This window comes from Lytechinus pictus, chromosome 14 (assembly GCF_037042905.1).
Source record: "Lytechinus pictus isolate F3 Inbred chromosome 14, Lp3.0, whole genome shotgun sequence".
NCBI lineage: Eukaryota > Metazoa > Echinodermata > Echinoidea > Temnopleuroida > Toxopneustidae > Lytechinus > Lytechinus pictus.
This window is the reverse complement of record NC_087258.1, coordinates 2759350-2781132: the sequence shown is the minus strand read 5'-3', so window position 1 is coordinate 2781132 and position 21783 is coordinate 2759350. Positions and strand designations below refer to the sequence as shown.

Here is a 21783-nt window from a genome sequence, read left to right as displayed (position 1 = left end):
TCTATCTCTTTATCTGAAAACTGATGTAATATACTAATTCACTGTATAGTTACGTGTGTGATATTATACAGATATTGACTGTTAGGGGTATGATACACCGCCAGAGTTTTTATTTATCCAAAGGGTTATATTTTCAAATTAATAGCCCAATATGGTGGTCCAGGGAATACTGTCTAACACAGTCTAGCAGTCAATATCTGTTACACATCTATTATAAACATGTATTGAGTGTTAGTTAGTATAAACGAAAATTATTTCCTTTAATATCAATAATAGTGATTAGCTTCCACGAATCACTCTATACATGTAGATTAATTTGTAGATAAAATCGTTCTTATCACCAATTCACAGCTTAATCGAGCTTTAATTTTGTGCAGAATTAAACAGGGATTTCAAGCATGAATTTCTTTAAGAAATTCAGCCGGCTATTTGATGTGTGGCACTCGGTATTCGAGATATATACCTAGTTTAGTGGAGAAAGTCAACGCTTAATCAAAGCTCTAGTTATTGGGTTTTTTTTTAAAAGAAATACACAATATTTCAAGCGTTAGTTTTGTGCAGTAATTCAGCAGTCTATTCAAAATATCATATCGTGGTATCACAAAAAATCCAATATCACCAATTTACAATTTATTCCGGTACTGGCTTTATGCAGAAATGTACTAAACTTTCAAGCATTCATTTTAACCAGAAATTCAGCTGACTATAATTCATCTGTTCGCATTCGCTCGTCATTCGATCTATAGTTTAGTGCAGAAATCCAACACTTGTACTGGGTTTGTGCAGAAATAGCCAGACATAATGGGCAATTCCATTAACAATCAACCACTTTTGTACGTACGAAATTCATTTCCTTCATTCTTACTTTACTAAACTGATAAATTTGAGAACATTGCGATCTTTCATATAAGCTATAAAAATCATTAAAGAAAACCCCACAAAACATCGAGGAAGATCGGACGTGTATATTTTATGGCATTGGCCGTTATTTATATTAATAATTTTGACCAGAAATTCAACATGGTATCCGAAGTTCGATTTTGTCATTATGAATGGCGTAAAGCAAGAGCCTCGTTAGCAAGCCTCATGACACACACATTCCAGGTGACTTGCGACAGATTCCTTAGGTCATATAAGAAAATAACCATCACCTGATCATTGTATATTATCGTATAATTGATCACTTCTATTCATAACAGGCACATATTAGAGTATGGGAGGTGCAATCGCTCTGTACACACGCCATCCTGGGCCTGGATTTCTTCGCGGAAGGCATCGCCTGTCTCAGCTTCTCAAACGAGGTATAAAACAATCATCATCTCTAGCAGTAATTGATTATTAACTGTCTATCCTGTTTGTGTAAATCCGATCATCTCACTTTTAGAATATTTTAACAAAATCGAAATGTCCCGTCAGCAAAACTACAAATCTGAAAAAATGTATATATACACGAATAGTCAGTACACAAGTTTGTCAGAGTTTGGCGTAATGTCTGTGACCCAAAAGTGTCTATGCCGCTAAAAAGACTGCAAGAAGCAAATTGGAAAAACTTCCCTCAAATTTACCTTTAAGGGGGTTAGAGAGGCAAAATCACCGTAGGGTAGTTATAACTTTGGGCCAATTAATTGCGGGGCACGCGCCCCACAGTGACCCTCCCTAGAAATCGTATCTAGACGAGAACGTAGATTATCAGCAAATTAAAAATTAGGGCGACTTACTATCTGTAAAATGTTGTTTCTTTTTATTAATGATTAGTATTATCACTCGTATTATTTCCTTTGATTCTTTCAGAACAATGGAGAGTGGCTCATGGCGGTTGAACAGGGTTCTGATCACGTGATTAGTGTGTGGCAATGGCAGGAGGATCGTATCTACACTAAATCAAGTGTAAGTCCGCAAACAAAACAAAACAAAATAAAAACAACGGAATCATTACGTAAATTAGCAGTTGTTCTACTTTATTTTACTCATTTTACTCGTTTACATATTGCATGACCGTGTATGTTTCTTTAAATTTATTTTGAAATTGCCTTGATTTTTTCATTTTCAAATTCATCCCTGATCTGATTTGGGGTATGTTCTTAAGACTTTTCGAAATAATATAATAATAATGGTATTTTTTTCAAGACTGTTCGCAGCAAGAGCTGAATTGTACAGAACTTTTACATATAAAAACAAACAGTATGAAACATTAAGTACAGTAATACTTAATAAGAAATATCAAAATAGCATTATACAAATATACAAAGCATGAAGAAATATAAAATCATTAATAGTTTTGGGGTTAATATAAATCAAAAGAATATTAATAGTAAACGTCTTCCAATTGACACTTTTTTCTACTGTGCATCCGGTTACGAACTTACCATCTGTTTAAAGGAAAACTTGTTGAAAGGGTAAAGCATCCTCGATATAAATTCTGTTACTTAGATGTATATTTTTTTCGTGTAGCTTAAATTTTAATGATTAGCTTTATCTCCAAAAGACAATCCGCTGCAATAACTTGTTCATCATTTCAAAATGACAGGGCACCAGTAGATGAAAATTCCTACATCTATACAGGTCACTTTTATTGACCGTACTTAATGCTAAACTTGATGCTAGAATTTTATTTATTTTGACATCTCAACTATTTAATGTTTCCTACGAGATAAATGTTTTCTATGTTCTAGGACTGTGAAAGTTGTGTGCATTCTTGAGTAATAGTCATGTACCTCTCTATGTCATTGTATATTCGTCAACCCCTATCTCCAATTGCCTTACACGTTTCTTCATTTTTTGAATTATTTTGGCAGGATTACACGTTATACGATGCCGCGTCAAACCAGGTATGTTATGAAATATTTCAAATTAAAATGTATCTTCAAACGAAATAAGGATTCTTTGGTCTATGTTCCTTTGAATGCACTTGTAATCGATCTGAAAATAACTGATTTAGGTAGATAAAATAGGCCTATTGGTATCATAGCGTCTCTATTCAAATATATTAATGGATTTTAAATAGATAAGAAGTTATTCGAATGTATTGCAATCACATTATTCTTCGATCACATTTAAACCCTTAATTTCGACTTCTTTCTTTTCTTTCAGGCTAGTACGGACGCTGTCGTATGTGGCGCTTTTCATCCTTTTGATGACACCACGGTCGTAACGGCTGGAAGACAACATCTTTATTTCTGGACCCTGACTGACAACCGACTGGTCAGGGATAAAAGGAGTGGGACATGGGATGTAAGTAAAGAGAAGAGGAAGACGGAGAAGATGAGAGGAGAAGGGGAATGGAGAAGGAGAAGAGGAGAAAAAGACAGATGAGGACGAGGAGGAGAAGGAGAGAGATATGAAGAGGAGATAGAAAAAGGAGGAGACATATTAAGATGAGAAACAAAAAGAAAAGAAGAGGATGAATATGAAAAAGATGAGGAAGAGAAAGAGAAGGAGAGGAAGTGGGAGGGGAGGAGAAGTGATGGAGGAGAGAGATAATGACGAAGAATTGGCGGGAGCGACTGATCAGGAAGAGGAGGGGAGGAAGAAATACAAAATAAACAAAAGTAAAATGAAGAAGGGAAGAGGAGACATGAAAACGAGGAGGAGAGAGAAAATAGAGGTACAATGAGACCAATCAGAAAGATAAGGATGGGGAGGGGATAGAAAAGAAATAAAAGACAAATAGGAAGAGGACAATGAGAGCGAAGAATATTGGTGATTGTGATGATAATTTGAAGTGATGATGACGATAATGAGGAGTAGGACGATGGCAAGGATGAGGAGGAGGACGATGATGATGAAGAAAATTATGGTTATTAAGGTGGCGGTGCTGGTGATGATTACGATGCTGATGATGATAATGATGATGATAATGGTGATGATGGTGGTAATGAGATTTGTGATTGGGATGGTTTAGATGGTAATGGTGGTGGTGATGGCCGGTGGTGGTGGTGGTGTTAGTGGCAATGTGATGACGAGAATTCTGACATGGTATGAGAAGATGCAGGACGATGTTGTTAGTAATAATGAAATCATTTCAATTTCTATGCAGGGAGAAAAGCCATCGTATGTAACCTGTATCGAGTTTTCGCACACCGGTGACGTACTAACAGGAGACTCTAGTGGATGCATTACAGTCTGGGAGAAGGGTAAGTAAACCATCAGATATAACCAGGGAAGTATTCTATGAAGCAAAATCATCACTGAGCTTTGGTTATAAGCTACTAAACTTCTGGAATCTGATTGGCTCAAAACAAATTAGTCAACCAAAATCACCTCCAACAGTATTGATCAGAACTGTATATCAAAAGGTACCATTAAAACTGTTTTTACCAGCGTGAAAATGTAAAATAACTATTTTATGTTTCATAATTATTACAAATCGTGTATCATAGAATCGACTTAATTCAAAATGTTTTGATATTTTAGGGGATTGAGGTAAAAGAACCCTTAGATTAAGAGAATGTCTTAACCTGAACTTAAACTGAGATGATATGCTATCATGGTAATACTTATCATACTAAAAATTCAAAGTGGTTTATCTAACTTAGATATAGATTTTTTAACCCATTTTTTATTTCTTTGATGTTCCAACACAGACACCGACTTCACGTTTAAGCTACGCTACATGGTCCAGCATGCCCATGAGCGTAGTGTATTCGCCCTATGTATGCTAGAAGATGGTACCTTGCTGTCAGGTGGCGGGTTGGACAGGAGATTGCTGGCTTGGGACTCTCATAGCGGCTATACCTCATCAAAAGTTGAAAGACTTGTAAGTATATATAATGAAATGGGAGGATGGATGATGAGCAAGCCCGTAGCTAGGAGGGTTCGGGGGGGGGGTCAAAAGTAGGGACAAAATAGGAGAGGGAAAGAATTGTTGTGGGGCAATCGAGCTAAAAGTTTTGCTGATGAACTTTTTATTGTTTGTTTGCTTGTTTTTTTCTAAAACATAATTCTAAACATCTTTGATCAAAGACCTTTTTTTATTTTTTTATTTTTTTATTTATTTATTTTAAAGCCCACGTTCATATCCCGAATCCCCTAATTGAAATGACTGGTTACGGGGCTGATAGAGTCAAATTCAATGATTGGTTCATACCATACAGCAAAAATGGATAACATCAGATAGTACACCCTAAGAAAAAATCGGGGCAATTGGCACCTCATCAGCAATATCTTACTGGGACCATCTTCCACGGGCAGGTGCAATTTTTTATTTTTCTGGTCTGTCATAAGCAGATATTATACATTATAAGAATATTTGCTACTCATTGGTTCACATTGAGTATGTTGGTACAGTGTTTGAGTGCCAACCATGAATGGGAGGTCATGGGTTCAGATCTCTGCTGATTTAAACCAAAGACTTATATATAAAAAACATTGGGATCTGAGATCTTGTATCTCCTACCTGTAGGTGCTCAGATTAGAAGGGGGTAATATAGTAACTTTATGTTTTTTGGGGACCATGCACTGGTAGATTAACTGGATAGGCCTAAAAAAAAAATTAATTGTTACTTTTCTGTCACACAAATATCTAATCACAGTTTCTCTTCTTCCCTTCATTCCAGTTTCCCGAGAACGCTGGTGGCATCAGGACCATCACTCCACTGAACCCCGGAAGTCCGGATGGTCTAATTGCCATAGGAACGACCCGGAACCATATCATGGAGGGGTCACTTCAGACGAAATTCAAATATGTGTTACAGGTATGGGTATTTACAGAGCCATCATAGTCATGAACATTACATATTTTTTTCTTAATAAATAGAATATAGTTTATTTTATGTTTTGATGAATGAAATCTGAATATAATGTATCATTTATCCGGCATGAATTCGTCTATTGGGACAGAATAACTTTTTTTGGTTTTGATATTGTGTTCAATTTCAGTTCAATATATTTAATCATATAGGCCTAGTGTGCGATGATCTGTACTCAAATCCATACACCCGATCATGAAGACATTGATGATTTTGTCATCTTTTTATTTTAGAATATTCTTTAAAATATGATAATGTTGTTTAAAATATATTTTGTTGGGCTAACCTCGATTTATAGTATATGTTACAATTATGTTAGCTCCGGTAAACAGTTTTCAATGTAATGTTTCATTCAAATGTATTTGACAGTGAGAATCGGTAATATATTTAATTCAATTTAATCTATATTTCGTTTGTTTAAAGGGACACAGTGAAGAGCTTTGGTCGTTGGCGGCGCACCCTACTAAACCGGTATTTGCTACAGCTGGTTATGATCAACACGTGATCAGTTGGCGCGCTGACGTCCATCGTCTGTCATGGAAAGTTCATGTTGAGGTATACAAAAACAAACAAACAAGAAATAATTAAGAGAATATAACAAGTCGAAATAAAGCAAAATGAGTTAAATAAATGCACATCCTAAGATGAAATAGAATCGTAGTGTAACTAATTAAAACAGACACATAGCTTATATAACCAAAAAGTCAAGAGAACTACGAAGAGTTCAGGATATTTATGTTTTGTGCCTGTCGATTAATGCACAAATTTTGTTCATTGATTTACACGATTTAGGCATATAATTCTATAAAGAGAAAATGTCGCTTGTTCGTATTTCGGTTTAATCCAGGAAAGCATTTCATTAAGGGTCTTTGCAGTGATTTTCACTGACAAAGATTGTTTATATTATTTGTCAGTGAAAAATTACCATTTGCTTCATGACCCCCCCCCCCCCACCCCCTATTTCCTTAATGCAAATAGTTGTCTTTACTTGCAACGATTAAATATCCCGGTGGGGGGGGCAGTCAAATGTGTTGCTGTACACACGCGTGACCAATTTTTTCCAAACACCTCCTAAACGAGTTTTTCTCTGTGCGCAAAATAACCCCCTAAACAATTTTTTCGCGGGCTTTATTTACACATTTTGACCCCTAAACAATTTTTTCGCGGGCTTTATTTACACATTTTGACCCCTAAACAAGTTGTCGCCAGAATATGACCCCGGGGAAAAAAGCTTGGGGGAAAAAACAACATACCCTAAACACGTTTGGCTAGTTTTAAAAAAAGCTTTGGAAAAAACACCGTGAATACGTTTGACCCTGCGATTGACCATTGACCAGTCTTTCAAAACTACCTTTAAAAAAAATCGGTGTTTTTGATACCCTTAACGAGTGCACGCACGGCCCGCGTCCAAAACTGAAAAAAAAACACCACTTTAAACGTGTTTCTTGGGGTCACGCGTGTGTACAGCAGTATATTTTACTGCCCCCCCCCCCCCGAGTTAAAAATCAAGCTAAGTTTACTTTAAGAGCTGAGTATGACTGCTACTATTTATTTAATTGGCCTTAGATGGTATTTAATGTACATGTATGTAAAATGTGAAAACATACTATTTAATTATTCGTGGTTGTTTCATTGTAAATTTATCTTTCAGAAATGTTGCGTGTGTTGTGCGTTTAGCCAACCATCTGGAAATGTGTTAGCTGTGGGTACGACTGGTGGTCGATTCATAGTACATAGCTCAGAAGATGGGATGCACGTCACTTCCGTTCAGCTTGGCAAAGAACAGATAGATGTTATCCAGTATTCCTCAGGTAAACTAGTAGTGGTAGTGGTGATGGTCGTGGTGATGATGATGGCGGTGGAGGTGATGGTGGTATTGATGATAATGATGATGATGATGATGACGATCATGATGATGGTGATGGTTGTCATGGTGATAGGAATTATGGTAGTAGTTATGATGATGATGATGATGATTACGATGATGATGAAAATGATTATGATAACGACGATCTTAAAGATGACAGTGGTGCTGGTATTAGAAGCGATGGTGACGAGGGTTTAATGGTATTGATCATGAAGAGGAGAAGGATTTTAAAATTGATGATGATGGTTTTCATTTTTAAAGACGATGATTATTGGTAAGCGTTATCTGATGTTAAACTATTTATCTTACAAAGTCTATTTTATCTGATAGTAACTATGGTAGCAGTGAAACACTTGTGCTTCTCAGCCATTCAAAATTGAAGAAAATCAATCAGATTTGACAGCATAACGGTCACATCTTATTGAAACGCTCTTCAGTAGACAAAACTACGTACATTGGCTCCCATTACTTCTAAACCTCGCGCAAAGTGTTTCGCAATGTCCGCCTACCTTTAAAGAGCTGATATCTGAGTAATATTTTATTGATGTCTTTTTTATCGTAGATGGTACGTTTCTTGCTCTGGGATCACATGATCATTGTATTTATATCTTCTCTGTTATGGATGACGGCCATGTCTACAGGAAACTAGGTGTCTTAGAGGTGAGTAGAAGTGATGTACCTGGGGTATTTTTGGTGAGGGGATAGTTAAATCTTCTTACAACCAAGAATAAAAAGAGGTGTATTCTCACTACCATTTTCAGAACGAACAGTCAGAAAATATTCTGGCAAGCTTCACCCCCCCCAAAAAAAATTATAATAATGGTCGCCATAATTTCCAAAACTAACTGCGCCCTTCCTCCTATCTCTCTATTAAAGCTATTGGTGACTAATCAAAATAGGGATATTAAGATGAGGCGAAGCTGAAAAATATCGTATGGAGGCAACAATTTTCCTTTAACTTTAAACGAATTGAAGATCGTCACCAGAAGAGGAAATTGAAAGCTGTCCTCGGCGATCTTGATGCAGTGAATTTGTGCAAACTGCACCTTGTCCCCTGCTTATTGTGATGCGATTTACTGTCATGCAATGGGAAATGTATCACAGTGAAACTGTCAAAATTTTACTAATTACAGTGCGTGGAGTAAACCTGTTTTTTCGATATATTTCGTTCGATGTCGTACATGACTGCATAATTATATTCCTATATTGATCTAATCCTGATGTGAATATAGTGCATGGTGTGTCCCCAATGTGACCCATTTACCTTTATTACGATGGCCGTAGTTAAAGGTCAAGTCCACCCCAGAAAATTGTTGATTTGAATCGATAGAGAAAAATCAAACAAACATAACGCTGCAAAGTTCATCGAAATCGGATGTAAAATAAGAAAGATATGACATTTTTAAGTTTCGCTTATTTTTCACAAAACAGTTAAATGCACAACTCAGTGATATGCAAATGAGAGAGTCGATGATGTCCATCACTCACTATTTTTTTTTTTTTTTTTTTTTGAATAATACAATATTTCAATTTTTACAGATTTGACAAGGACCAACTTAACTTAACCATAAACTGTTAAAACAATGGTAATTCCACATGTTCAGGGAGAAATGAAACTTTGTTTCACTTGACAAGGAAGAGAAAATTAGAATATTTCATATTTCATATAATAAAATACAAAAGAAATAGTGAGTGGGTGACGTCATCAGTCTGCCAATTTGCATACCGACCAGGATGTGCATATAACTGTTTTGTGAAAATAAGGGAAACTTTAAAATGTCATAACTTTCTTATTTTACATCCGATTTTGATGAAATTTTCAGTGTTTTGCTTGTTGAATTTTTCTCCTTTTTTTCAAATCAACTTTTTGTTGGGGTGGACTTGTCCTTTAACGACTTGCCTTGATTTGTGTATTATGATCGTTGGTTTCAGGGTCATGGTAGTTTTATCACTCACCTCGATTGGTCGGAAGATGGCGCCTTTCTCCAAAGCGTTTCGGGCAACTACGACCTTCTATTTTGTAAGTGTGCACCAAAGTTTTACTCCTCAAATTACTACATAAATAACCTCAATTTCACTGATTCGAGAAATTTTTCAGAGAGTTGGATTGCAAACAGATCATAAAATGTTCGATTCATTCTATAGCTGATATATTTTCCAAGTCTTCACAAAGTTCTTTATTCGATATGACTAGAGTCAGTTTGGTCAAATTAAAACTAGAATACGGTCATCACTGACCAGAAAATGATATATGACACTACAATTATCAGTTGCTCTAAGCTGACTCATGATTATATCAATTCAATTAGTTTGCGTCAAGAGTGCTTATGCAGTGCTTAGACGCACTGTATTAAGCACTATATTAATGTGGCATATCATTTATCGTTATCATTTTCATTATTCTATTTTATTCTGGCGTTGCACAGTGGCTGCCGGGCCTACGATGAATTGGGCCAAAATTTAATTTTTGGAGGATTTCTGTTTCTGATTATTTCTGTTTTGAACAATAAAGTATGGATTTTTTTTCTTATTATTATTATTATTATTATCATTGTTGTTGTTATTATTATTATTAGTTGTATTAGTATTAGTAGTAGTATCATTATTATTGGTGAGTAATTACGTTGTTGTTTCCTTTATAGGGGATATTGAGAATCTACATCGTGTGAAAGCCAATACAACAAGGGATGTCGAATGGGATACACATAATTGTATACTAGGATATTCAGTATTAGGTAAGAGATTGTCATAAAAAATACAGCTGTTCTCTTCTTCTACAGCTACTACTGTTACTACTACTACTACTACTACTACTACTACTACAACTACTACTACTTCTACTACTAATTTTACCAGGCGCGGATCCAAGATTTCGTGGGGAGGGGGGCCCAAATTTGACCTGATTTTTGGCGCCCATGTGTACTTTTCGAAAAATGGCGCCCCCTCCCTCCCGGCCAGGCTAACTTAAATGTAACTTAAATGCCTTAAATGTATTTTGAATTATCTTATTACATCATCACATTTTTAAAAAAGGCAATTAAAGACCACTTTTTTAATGTGTTCTTGGAAAAAAAATCCATGAATATATAATGTAATATCAATGGGAGCGCGAAGCGCGAGCGATTTTTGGGGGTCTAAATTTGGTTTAACTTCTCACCAGAGTTGGCCCTACTAGAATATTGTGTGAACGGGAGCTGTAGTTTCTTTACTAGTTGTTGAGAATAGCCTTCAATAATATCAATGATAACCTCTTGGGAATAATGCAATCTCGAAGCAATCGACTCAATCTCCTCATCAGTGCCGAATCTGTGATTTATTCAGCAGGGTTGCACGGAGGGGGGCTTGTTGAACTTTTGTAGAGGGCACCAAGATAAAAAATAAAAAATAAAATGGGGGAGGGTGTGGTAGAAGTTAAAGAAATTCCGAAATTTTATTTTTTAAAACACATTGAGGTATCTCACAAGGCCTAAATAAATAATGATAACGCGAAGCGCGATATATTTGACATAATATTTGGAAAATAACATTATATTTCACCATTATCCCTTTCCTTTTCTCTCTTTTTTTTTCTTGGTCGTGATTTTTTTTTTTTTTTTTTGGGGGGGGGCAAAACGCCCATGTCCTAGCAGTCATTTCCTAGCTTTACTTTATAAACAACATTAATGTGCAATAATCTCATAAGCCCTATGCGAGATAAAAAAAATAATTAAATTTCATGTATTTTGACCTGAAAATTGAACATTCTGGGCAATGTTTGTGAACCTGAACAAGATGCGTATGTAACTAGATAATTACTACGAGCGCGAAGCGCGAGCAGAATTTTTTAATGTGCGTTCTGGCCTGGTCGAAAAGGGACCTGTTAAGGAAGTTTTGAATTAGCCATTAAGACGATACATATTTCAACGATTAAATAGTGCGAGCGCGAAGCGCGAACTGAACATTTTTGATATTCCAACCTAAAAAATTCGATTTCAAACCCCCAACGGGACACTCGATTCATATTTTGTCACTCATGAAAAATGATGGGTAGTTTTTTGTATCTTCCTACATTAATAATGCGAGCGCAAAGCGCGAGCAGAACATTTTTGATATTCTGATCTGAAACTGGATAATTTTAGCTTGTTTTTAATAAGATCAAGATGCGTATCTCAATAAACATGCGTGCACGTGTTTTAGAGTTCGACAGAATCTGGGCATTCTGAATACATTTCATTTTTCATCATGAAATAAATAATGCGAGCGCGGATCGCGAGCTGGAAATAATATTTGAAATTCCGATATGAAATGGCTCAATTTAAGCAATATTTAAAGCACTGTATGAATAGGGGAATTGTGAAGTGGACGTGGAAAGCACTTAATAAATGATGCGAGCGAAGCGCGAGCTGATATTTCATTATTATTTTAAACTAGGATCGAGACATTTTAGGCCTATTAGTAAGGACATTTTGTCAATATATAAAAATGATGCCTATCTTCTATTCCTCTTCCTAAAACTTGTCGATATATTTTTCTGAAAAAGGGACAATTTAGTTATGAATTCATAAATTTTTTTATTTTATATTTATTAATCTAATAAGCCTAATGAGTGCGTAAAATTTGTTGACAGTGCATGAGGCCTGAAAAACTGGATATTTTATATTTTTTGTAATCATGAACAGCATTCATGGGTTGATACATTTATAGCAAATAATGCGAGCGCAAATCGCGATCCGAAATTTTTAAATGGGGGGAATTCAAGTAGTTTGTTATAGAATATATAGGTACAGTGGCGTACCGTGGGTCACGGCATTGGGGGGGGGGCACCACCACAAATTTGGTGTCACTTAGGGAGCGTGCTCAGTTGCCAGGTATACTGACCTAATAGAGAAATTTTAAGGACATGCAATGCCATTAAACGGATAAGTACCTCACTGATTAAATAATGCGAGCGCGAAGCGCGAGCTGAAAATTTTTGATATTCAGACCTAAAAGGGACATTATAAGCAAATTTTTTGTAATCGTGATACGTACCTGTCTCGCTAAACAAACAATGCGAGCGCGAAGCGCGAGCTGAAATTTTTGTATATGTTGACCCCAAACAGGGACATTTTAAGGACTATATTTTAGGTATCCATTAAGAGTATAAATATCTCAGTATAGTCATCTAATGATAGTGGCATCCTTTGCTGATTTTGTTAGAATTACATCTGAACATATGAAGCACTTTTTGTAGTCATTGTAATCATGATTATCATACGCATCTCACTAATCAAATACTGCGAGCGCGAAGCGCGAGCTGAAAAATTATGAAATTCAGACCTGAAGAAGGGCATTCTAAGGCTTGCTTGTAGGAATTCACTAAGTCCTTACGTATTTCACTAACCAAATGATGCGAGCGCGAAGCGCGAGCTAAAAAAAAATGATATTCAGACCAGAAAAAGTGACATGTTAAGAACTGATTTTAGGAATTCATGAAGAGCAGACATCTCACCAATCAACTAATGCGAACGATAGCACAGACAGGAAATGTTTTATATTAAGACCTTAAAATTGGGCAATCACTTTAAAGGAGAATGAAACCTTTGGAATAAGTAGGCTTGTGTCGAAACAGAAAAATCAAAGAATAAGAACAAAGAAAGTTTGAGAAAATTGGATAAATAATAATGCAATGCGACAAGGATGTGTGATGTCACATGTGAACAACTTTCTCTTTGATGGACTATAAAATACCCTCAAAATTTCTCTTTCTGTTTTTTCTTGTGGTGATACAAACTTTTAACCATGATGTATTCTTTAAAAATCTGTATTACATGCCCTCCTACTGATAGATGTGATAAAAGCGGCAATTTAAGTGAAATATATACTAAAGAAATGGGGAGAGTTGTTCACAAGTGACATCACACATCTTTGTCGCATTGCTGATTTGAGGATCTCCATAGCATTAGTGATCAAGATATTCAAATGCTCATAACTTTCTCATTATTTGTCTGATTTTTCTCAAACTTTCGTTAATGTGTTTCTTTGATTTTTCTGTTTTCACACAAGCTATCTTGTTCCAAAGTTTTCATTCTCCTTTACGTAGTCATGAAAAAGAAGCAAATGTCACTACATAAAACAATAATAACTCGAATTGCAAGGAAAATATATTTGGTGTATATTGATTTGAAAATGGGAGGTTTTAGTACAACAGGATTATACATCTCGTTAAACAGTCTATGCGGGCACCAGGAACAATGAAGACATAGGCCCTGAGCAAACTGTTTCATAAAGCCATGAAAAAAAATGCTTCTTATGTTACATAATTATGATATAATATAACATTATAATAAACAATAATTTCTTCTTTCCCCATTACCTTTCTCTTCCTTTCTACCTCTTTTTCTCCTTTTCCCCGTTTTTTTTTTTTTTTTTTTTTTTTTTTTTGGGGGGGGGGGGGCAGCCGATGGGGGGGGGGGCACGTGCCCACCATACCCCCTGGTAGTTACGCCACTGTATAGGTATACAGAACTCACCAATCAAAATGCGAGCGCACAGCGCTAGCTCATAGGCCTTCATTCTTGACAATCGAGACACCTGAAAAGGAATATTTTGAGAATCTTATATGAAATACACAAAAATAATAGGTAGGCCTACAACATTTTAAAGTTTCGCTTAATTTCACAAACCAGTTATATTCACATCATTGTCGGTATGCAAATGAGGAGACTGATGACATCACTCACTCACTACTTCATTTTGTGTTTTAGTATATAAAATATGAAATATTCAATTTTTCTCCGTTGTCGTGTGAAACAACGATTAATTCCTCCCTGAACATGAGCAATTAGCATTGTTTAATACTGAATGGTCCAATCAAGTTGGTCCATATTGTAAAATCTTTAAAAATTTAAATATTGTACAATTCTAACAATAAAAAACAAAGGAATTAGTGAGTGAGGGACATCATCGACTGTCTCATTTGCATGTCACTGAGTTGTGCATATCACTGTTTTTTGAAAAATAGGCAAAATCTAAAAATGCCATAATTTTTTTATTTTACATCCGATTTTGATGAAATTTTCAGCATAATGCTTGTTTGATTTTTCTCTATTTATTCAAATCAACATTTTTTTGGGGGGGATGGACTTGTCCTTTAAGAAATTAATGCGAGCGCGAAGCGCTAGCTGAAAACTTTTTTAATGATGAAATGAAAAGGACATTTTCAGTTGTTAGATTAGAATATAAAATATTTTCAGCTTGTGCTTCTAGTTCGCATAAAAAAAACTGTGAGGTCGGGATGCGTATATAACTAAACAGTGATGCGAGCGCGAAGCGCGAGCTCAATTTTTTTATATACTGACTTAAGAAGGACTCTTTTGTGGTATAATTCCTATTCTAAAAGTTTTTCCTTTTTCTCTTCGTCTTTTTTTTTTTTTTTTCCTCTTTTTTTGCGCCACCATGGGGGGGGGCAAAAACTTTGCCCCCTGGATCGGCCTATGTATATTGACTTGAAAAACACAAACATTTTAAGGACTTATGTACGTGTGATCGATGGAGAGGATACACACCTCACTAATCAAATATTGCGAGCGCGTAGCGCCAGCTGAATTTGATATTAACCCCTTTTCTGACCCTGAACAGGATACCTATCTCGCCAAACAAACTTCAAACTTGAGCACATTGATTTTAGTCTATTATCGTAAAAACGGGATATTTTAAATCATAATCATCGTCATAATCATGACTATACGGTTCCTGATAGTTGAAAAGCATAATTGCTCCAAAAACCATTTAATAAATATTATTGACAGTTTCACATAATTGCAATTTATATCACAATTATCTTCCCATAAAAACTGATGATAGGCCTACTAATACGTAACTGTACACTTTCATATAATTCCTTCTTTTAAAAGGGTGTAAAGTCATTTTTATTTGATAATGATGATGATACTGGTTATAATGATATTTTTACGATAAAGCTATCTATCAAGATGTATTCTATTCTGGCGCACAGCTTAATGATCGTCGGGGCGGGAAGGGGGCAGGGCGGGGATGGGGGCTTAGTCCTTGCAATATACTTAATATCCTTTCTTATTGCCATTTAATTTCACAGGAATTTGGCCCGGACAAGACAAAGGCAGTGATGTAGACGCCGTGGCAAGATCCACAAAGAACAGGATGCTCATAGCTGGTAATAACATCGGTACAATCTCGGCCTACAGATATCCATGTATCTCGTATAAGGTAATGAAATACAATGTGACTGTCACGATCAATATAATTATTGTATTATATGTCATTTATAGCGCTTTAAAACAAAGTTTTATAAGCATTACATACTACTAACCTCGCTTTAGAATGGCTACTCTGGTCGGACTCTCAAGCAAGGGCGGAAATCTCTCCCCAAAGTTAGGGGGACCAGGGGCTGGAAAATTTGACAAGCAAAAAAAAAGGGTTATCATAAAAAGGAAGGTCATTTCGACCAAAAGAAAATTGACAAGCAAAAGGAAAAAAAGGCTATCACCCAAAAAGTAAGGTGGTCTCGTCCAAAATACATGTTTTATTTCGATTTTGAATGATGTATTTCTTTCCATTATAAAAGACCAAAAATAGTAGGGGGACTTTTGATATTGTGTCCGCCCATGCTCTCAAGCATCCAAGAAATCCCTTTCTACAGGGAAACATTGGTTGTTTCATAAAGTGTTCATAAGTTACGATCGACTGGTGACCCTTTCTTAGGTACTAAATCAACACCTATGAAAATTTGGTGTGTATCATTTACCACAGGAAAGGATCACCAGTCGTTTGTGAAGTCGATCGTAAATTACGAACAGCTTTATGAAATACGTACCTGGGTGAAGAGTGGCAAATACAGATAAAATCCTTGCCGAAAGACGGGAGTGCGTAGGTGGGATTTTGCAACTGGTTTAAAGTCTGAAATTCTTCAAGTGTCTCGTATTACAATGGTTGCATAGAGCACAAAATAATTTTAACATGACTGTGATGATTATTTTTTCGTATAAAGAATGTTTCCTTTTAGGATATGCCTATATGAACGAAGAAAAACATGAGAAATCTATTTCACATTAGGTCTTTTGGGTTTTCTTTTTTTTTTAATCCAGAGTATTTCAACATCGTAAACATGAGTCGAACGTATTTAGGTCTGTTATTCAAAGAGCGGTATTTAAAAATGACAAAATTGGTGTAAATATTTAAATGATATTTCGAATATCGATTCATTTCCAGAATTTCTTTTCAAAAGGGGTAGGATGGGGTATAATCATAAATATTTATCCTTTTAAATCCGTAACAAAACAATCTAAAGTGGTATTCTTATGTGCAACGATTCAAAAGTATCTATGGATTGATTTCAATTCAATTCATTTAGTTATTTCAGATGTTACAATATAAAATATACAAAGGTTAAAAAACGGGTAGCACCTCAAAAAGCTTACGCTTGTCGAGCAAGGTGCTCCCTTACCATGAATAACAGGAACAAAAATATATCAATTTAACATGAATATAACATAACATAATAAACTAGTTACATTGAACATAGAAGCTTTTACTTATGAGCACTGTAAAGAAGTTGGCCAAATTGAACATTCAGTTGTTTTTGTTTTATTTTAATTTAGGCTCGTTCGACTGACCTAAAGCACCACAGTTCTCACGTGACTGCGATTCACTTCCTGTACAACGACCATTACGTCATCACAGCAGGAGGTCACGATGCCGTCATCATGCAGTTCACCCTCGTTGACAAGATCAATGACAAGTTCGACAACCTTGCCGATAGCTTATGATAATATGATGGCGATCATTGTTCCAGTCGCCCCGCCAGGCTGCGATTTTTTCCGTCAGTGCTTGTGCACCCGACGCGAGTGGGCAGTATACTGTAGTCCATATAGCTGTAACTTTTTCATGAATAAGTATGGGAATGACGAAAAATAGGGTTAATTTAATTAGACTACGCCTCGTGAATATTCATGGCCACAGAATATAGCGTAATTTCCGACACATCCCTAATGCAGCTCGACTGATGTGGCACGATTGGTAAGACGATGCACTGAGACTATGAGTTCACTGCACTCAAAGACTATTAAAGAATCTCGCCCTAAACGACCTTTCAAAGTTATTATTTTTTTATTAAAATTTGAGGCAAAACTCTGAAAAATTACAAGTCCAAGATTTGTAGTCTAATTCAAAGCCTCCAAAACAGCTGGGTGCATAAGGACTGACGAAAAAAAAATCGCTGCCGGTGTAGCGGCGGATTGGCAGATCTGCGGGCGGATCGTGTTCCAATTCCGGCGGATTCAGAGTCAATTTCTCTTCGGCAGATTTCGTTCTTGCTATCGTTTCTCGATCTGCATTCACACGGTACCCATTTCCTTCAAAATGATATAGGACCTACCATTCTTAATCACCTACTTTAATAGGAAAATAAATAATAATAAAATCAAACCGCGTCAACCCGGCAGATATGGTTCAGAGTAAAAAACGGATACCTGCCGGCGGATACCGTATCCGCCGGTGGAACCAGATCTGCCGCTACACCGGGCTACAAGCACTTGGATACTTCTCATATATAGTCTGATACTGCACAAGCTAACCCATTTTGTTTACCGTCTAGTCGCTTATTGGCGTTTGGTCTACATTATAGGACTTGGTCTAATACCATTTTCGTCTACTTCTCATTCAGCCTTTGGACAATAGGCCTAAAATGTTTACTTTGTCTACTTATCTTCTTTTTTTTACTTTGTCAGATGAAATTTTGGTACATAATAAACAGTTCATCTAACCACATAGACTAAGTGGTGCAAGTCAAATGGGATTTTATACGAAATGGGTATAGGCTAACTGGAAATTACACAAAATGATAAACGGGCTAAATAGCAATTAGACCAAATGGTTAGTAGACGAAGTGGGATTAGACCATGTGGGATGAGACCAAATGGAAAGCAGACGAAGAGGGCGTAGACAAATCGGCAATTTACTATCAGAATAATTGAATGCTCCAACCAACGCGCCAGGATAGTCTTCTGTGCAAACCCTTCACTTGACTAACGCGCCGGGGAATGCCCCTGAAGGGGTCCTGAATCGAAACAGCAAAGTTTTATGTATACCAGTCTTGTGTGAAGACCAACTTGTTGATCAAAGTTTCAATCAAGGTCTGTGCCTGCAGACTACGATGCAACTTGGGTTGAGGGCACAAAATCATGCTGACTCTTTTAATCAGACTGGGAAATTTTTGCTGTTATGTCGACAAGAACCCTGATAGACAATCACAATAGCATGAACAAGATTTGAATTCTGTCATATGTTTGTCTTATTCCATAATGCAATATAATTCATAATTTATTTCAAAAGCCAATTGCTATATCATGTACTAGATGACACTGATATTATCGTATATGTAAATATATATTTATTTTATACTTGTTTTTTAAGTGGAAGTGGAAGTGAATTTTATGTATTTTTTATACGACAATAAATATATTGAATAAATGGAATGATTCTACAACCACCCCCAGTAGATACATAAAGAGAAGGATCTGCGCATCTTTGGTTAAGAGTTAGCATGCGAAAATGAATATACATAGTTATATATTTTTATTGAAGTTAAAATGTATTAATATAGATAGTTCTTAACGTTTCATCGAATGAAATGAATGATTTTTTTTATTCCTGAATATGAATCTATCTAAATCTATCTAATTTGGTCCAAATTATTTTTATTTTTGCTATACTCTGCTTTAACCCAGGAATACAGTCATTACAAATATTTCGGTGGATCATACCCCCCCCCTCCCTCGCCAACCACCACCTATTCTCTTACTTTCGTTAATGTCATTGTTGTTTTTATTAACCTCCGGGAACCAAAAGTATAGTGCCATGTGCGTTCAATTTAAGATTTATCAGATCTCGGTTTTCATAGAAACTACTCCTCCATATTTCTCACATGCACCTTAATGAAAAAAAAAATCCGACTTCCAACTCATTTTTTTCCTGCGACGATTCCATGCACTTTTTGGATGATATAACAAATGAACATGGTTTGTAATGTTCTTTTTTTTCTTTGTCACTGTTTTTGTGAAAGCAATAGTAATATATATTTTATAAATGTTTTGTACATCAGGGCCCCGTCCTACAAAGAGGTGCAATTGATCTGATCAAGTATATGGAAATCCATCAACGTCATAATATTTTTCGATAAGAAATTTGCACCATGTCTTTGGTAAACAAAAAGAAGCACGCTGAATTTTCAAGAAAACGATGGATGTGGAAATATACATGTATATCATATCTATAAAATATTCGGAACAAACATGCCTTGTAGATGTTGACGTTGTTGGCTTTCCATAGTTGTGGTTGATGGGATCAATCGCAACTGTTTTGTAAGACAGAGCCTAGAAAAAACACTGTTTTGTCAGTTTTCATGACAAAAATGCATTTTCTTTTTATTTGGAGGGAAAAGTGAATGAAAAGCAAGCTGAATACATTATAATATATCAATCATTATATTTGTAAATTGATGGTATGGACTATATCCTTATACGCCAGGTGTGTACTCGATTAATCTCTTCAAAATAATAATTTTCTTATAATGCGTTATGCTTTTTACTTGATCAGAAATAAATGTAACCGTGGCAATTTTTACATTTTATATGGCATGCTTTATTGTAATATTTGTTTTAAATTCTTTAAGAATCCGATTATCATTTTCAAACACGTACTATAAGATCTATTTACACTTAAAGAAATTAATGCAAGACATAATGACGGTAAGGGAGTGCAATATATATATTTTATTTTTTTTGCAAAACACAAATGAATAAAATATAATCATCATGTTTACATTAACAAGCATAGTGCACATGGAAGGACAGAGTTTAATTTGTATGCCATCATACATTAATCATTGCGAGCAGGCACACGAAAATCTTGTTAAACTTTTTTTTACATATCTCGTCTCATTTTTTATTAAATAGCAGGTTATATAGAATCAAAGGTTCCTTTTTAGAAGCTCTGTCTGACAACCAAAATGTTGGATTGGCCACAATAACAACGTGCAAATTTAAATATCTATACATTTAGTGCATATCAAAGAAAATTTGTTAAAAAGCATGAAGTTGCAAAATATGAATGTGTATTTACTCTGAAATATTTTGGATTTCCTTAAGCTGCCCCACTACCCTCTCTCTCTCTTCATCTCCCTCTCTCTCTCTTTCTATCTCTCTCTCTTCATCTCCCTCTCTCCCCTCTCTTTCTATCTCTCTCTCTTCATCTCCCTCTCTTTCTCTTTCTATCTCTCTCTTCATCTCCCTCTCTTTCTCTTTCTATCTCTCTCTCTTCATCTCCCTCTCTCCCCTCCCTCTCTCTCCCTCTCTTCATCTCCCTCTCTCTTTCTCTTTCTCTCTATCTCTTTGAATCTCTTTGTCTGGCTGTCCCCCCTTTCTCTCATAAGAAGGAATTATATTCATAATAGTAGCAGAAACAGTAGTCTACACCAAATTGTAGACCCTTTTCTTAACTTCGTATAGGCGGGATAACCTCATATAAAAAGTAAAATAATGAATATCTCTATAAAAAGCTGTTTAAACGGGCGAATCATCATACACTGATATTACCGAGACTCGATAGGGTGGTTATAGTCGTTTTATGTTATTTATTAACAATAAAAAAGTGAATAACAACCAATTTAACATATCAAATTCTCATATTCGATATTATACGCAATATTTAAAACATGCATAAAAATAATTACTATCCTAATTATACTTATTGAACTTGTTAAAAAAGAAGAACCATATTCGTCTATCTGTTGCAGAGCTATACAAATTGACATAATTATGTTTGAATCCGTTTTACTGCACATCTTTTTCACGTATATAGGTAGTGGCAATATGTTAGACTTTACAGGCTTTATTAACATATTAATGCTTTATTAACTTTTTTTCAAAGAAAAAAATGAAATGAAGAAATAAACATCGGATCCTTATATATAAAGGGTATCAGAATTGATGGATTCCCCTGTTCTCGATGACGTCATTTAGGGTGCATTTCCAAAGTATATTTGGCGCGTTTTGGTAGCAGGATATTTGGCGCGTTTTGTAAGCAGGCCATGTGGAAATCCCCCCCCCCCCCCGAGGAAAAAGAGGGGAAAAAACACAATAAGGAGTGGATAAAGGTTGAGTAAAAGAACAGTAG

General features: G+C 35.7%; 1 protein-coding gene across 3 annotated transcripts in view; it reads left to right on the top strand.

The window, feature by feature from the left end:
- LOC129276050 (echinoderm microtubule-associated protein-like 2) overlaps positions 1–20239 on the top strand; it is a 31011-nt gene extending 10772 nt beyond the window's left edge. For 2 of the 3 annotated variants that reach the window (XM_064109429.1, XM_064109430.1), the window contains 14 exons: positions 1200–1301; positions 1792–1887; positions 2796–2828; positions 3091–3231; positions 4037–4133; positions 4584–4756; positions 5556–5693; positions 6171–6302; positions 7399–7558; positions 8177–8274; positions 9547–9634; positions 10257–10349; positions 15689–15819; positions 17211–20239. In XM_064109429.1, coding sequence (XP_063965499.1) covers positions 1200–1301; positions 1792–1887; positions 2796–2828; positions 3091–3231; positions 4037–4133; positions 4584–4756; positions 5556–5693; positions 6171–6302; positions 7399–7558; positions 8177–8274; positions 9547–9634; positions 10257–10349; positions 15689–15819; positions 17211–17378 — 1650 coding nt within the window. In that variant the 3' untranslated portion in view covers positions 17379–20239. The remainder of the gene's footprint in view (positions 1–1199; positions 1302–1791; positions 1888–2795; positions 2829–3090; positions 3232–4036; positions 4134–4583; positions 4757–5555; positions 5694–6170; positions 6303–7398; positions 7559–8176; positions 8275–9546; positions 9635–10256; positions 10350–15688; positions 15820–17210) is intronic. The other variant, XR_010295690.1, reaches the window with a different exon arrangement.
- The last annotated feature ends 1544 nt before the right edge of the window (positions 20240–21783 follow it).